The following is a 2,542-nucleotide window of genomic DNA, read 5'->3' on the forward strand; positions in this document are numbered from 1 at the left end:
CCCGTGTCCCCTGCATCGGCAGGCGGACTCTCAACCACTGCGCCACCAGGGAAGCCCCATATCAGTTATTTCTTTATGCCATTTATCATTCATTCATTTGGTAAACATTACCTGACAGTCAACTAAAGAGTAAGAACTGGGATACTGTATGGAGAGAGATAACATAAGGCTCCTGCTATCACCAGAAGCTCTTTGTAAATTCAGTTTAGATCACAATATCTAAAAATTTGGCTGAATGTATATACAGTACATGATTTGGGATTTCTTTGTCTTATTTTGAGATATACTTTTTTTTAAGTGTAAAGAAACATATAACATTAAGTTTGCATCAACCATTTTTACGTGTACTGTTCATTAATATTAAGTATATCCTTGATTTGTTTTTAAGCAACCTATTTTTGTGGCTAAGTTTTATATTCTCTAACTTTGCTTTTCAATAGTCTACTGACCCTAAAAGTATTTGCTGGGGGTGAATATTAACCAGTCATTTTTAAATATATTTAGAAACCTGCCTGAAAAATGTGATTTGAAACAAATGCCTCTTGTTGGTCATTTGTCCAGGCAGCCAGCACGTATGGGCTGAGTGCCTCTAAGGGCTGTCTCTGTGCTCGGCCAGGCAGGTAGAGGAAGGAGCAAATGCGCGCGGGGGGCTTCGCCAGCGGTCCAGTGGTTGAGGCTCTGTCCTTCCACCGCAGGGGGCCCAGATTCAATTCTTGGTCAGGAAACTAAGATCCCACATGCCATGCGGCCAAAAAAACCAAAAGTGGGCAGGGTCCCCTCCATCTAGAGATTAACATCTCCTGGGAAAGATGGACTGTAATTGTCCAGTCCCCAGATGAATACAACTTTGCAGTTGTGATAGAACCATGATGGAGAAGTATGGGACTGAGAGTTCACATGATAGACAATTTAACTTGGTCAGGAAGGCAGGTGTAGCTATCTGAGGAATGAAGGGGCTTTAACACTTAAACGAGGGGAGGAAAGAGTGTCCAGAGGGAACAGCCTGTGCAAAGGGGAGAGCATGGCGAATACTCAGGACAAGAGGAAAGCTGGTGAGGCCAGAGTGGGGAGAGCTGAGTGAGGTAGGCAGGGGAGGGACGTCAGGGCTACGTGGGCCATGTAGGCTGTGTTATGCTATGTTGGGATTAGAGATGTAAGTTTTTTAGAGGTTTTTAAATAGCAGGTATCTCTCATGACTAATAAAAAATTTACTAGTGTACCTGATAAAAAAAGTTTGCGTGTGTGTGTGTGTGTGTGTGTGTACCTAGAAGGAGATTTATTACAAGGAACTCGCTCATACAATTACGGAGATAAAAATTTTTACTTGAAGGATTTTTGTCATTTCTGTCGCAGGTGGTTGGGATCCACATGCAGGGAATTGGATGTGATGAAATGCTGCAGGGTTTTGCGGTCGCAGTAAAAATGGGAGCAACAAAATCCGACTTTGATAACACCGTTGCCATTCATCCTACCTCTTCAGAAGAACTGGTCACACTTCGTTGAGAACCCAGAGACTTGTATGGCTGGCAGCTGGACCAGTAGACCTTCAGAAAGGAACCAAATCATCACATTTACTTACCATTCCCATTGTATGTATATCTTTATTGTAATCAGGATCTTCCAGTAGTGGAAATCTTCAGTAAACTTATTTATGTAATTAGAAATCTGTTTTGTTATCCAGGATTGATTTTCATTTGATTACATCTCTCAGTAATTACTGTTTGTTTTATTAATAGCTCTGTGCTAGCTGGTTTTTTGTTTTGTTTTTGTTTTAGCCTCATCCTAAGTATAAAACCATATGAAGTACAGTGAAATTAATGTACTTGAATGAATATCACTTGCTAATTTTTATAGAGGAAGATGACAGCTGCTCTTCACATTTAAATAATGCAAGTACAGAGTCTTTTTTTTTTTTTTTTTAAGCCAGTACTGCGCTCTGCATATTACAAAGCTGCTTCAAGGATGTTAGTTTTCTCTAAAAGCATGTAACTTGAGAGGCCTGCCTCCTGTATTTTATTCTTACTTTTGTTCTAAATGATTAAAAATGGTTTGTGGTACTTTTATGAGATGAAGTTCATCACATTTGGGAAAGATTTGAGGAGGCTGGTTGCACAAGTGAGAGGGACATTTTAGAAGTGATCCGTGTTTTCAGATGTACTTCAAAAGTCCTTTCCTCTGCTAAGAGTTCACAGTTCGGTGAATGATTTCAGTTTCTGTATGCTTGTCATTTTATTTTTTGAAAACTATTTCCAAAAATCTCAAAATAAAATCACAGTCTTTTCTTCTTATAAAATTTGTTATGAGTTTATGGGTAACAGTTCATTTTCTAAGAATATTTCACATTGAAGGGTCAGATGCCAATAGTGAGCTACCCTAAGTCGGCTTAAGACCTTATGGGGGAGAAAAGAGATTTCGCTTTTATAAATAAAGACCAGAGGTATAAAAGAAACATTTAGCAAACTTAATGGTTGAGCTGGAAGCACAGTCTAGAAATCATATAGGTTTTTAGCATTTTATTTCCATTAGCCTTTACCAGCTACAT

The 2,542-nt window shown here is 39.1% G+C and overlaps 1 protein-coding gene across 2 annotated transcripts in view; it reads left to right on the forward strand.

Moving 5' to 3' along the window:
* The window catches only part of GSR (glutathione-disulfide reductase), a 48,686-nt gene extending 46,398 nt beyond the window's left edge, over nucleotides 1–2,288 (forward strand). For both annotated transcript variants that reach the window (XM_007119028.3, XM_007119027.3), the window contains one exon: nucleotides 1,354–2,288. In XM_007119028.3, coding sequence (XP_007119090.2) covers nucleotides 1,354–1,503 — 150 coding nt within the window. In that variant the 3' untranslated portion in view covers nucleotides 1,504–2,288. The remainder of the gene's footprint in view (nucleotides 1–1,353) is intronic.
* The last annotated feature ends 254 nt before the right edge of the window (nucleotides 2,289–2,542 follow it).

Source organism: Physeter macrocephalus, chromosome 20 (genome assembly GCF_002837175.3).
Source record: "Physeter macrocephalus isolate SW-GA chromosome 20, ASM283717v5, whole genome shotgun sequence".
In the NCBI taxonomy this organism is placed as follows: Eukaryota; Metazoa; Chordata; class Mammalia; order Artiodactyla; family Physeteridae; genus Physeter; species Physeter macrocephalus.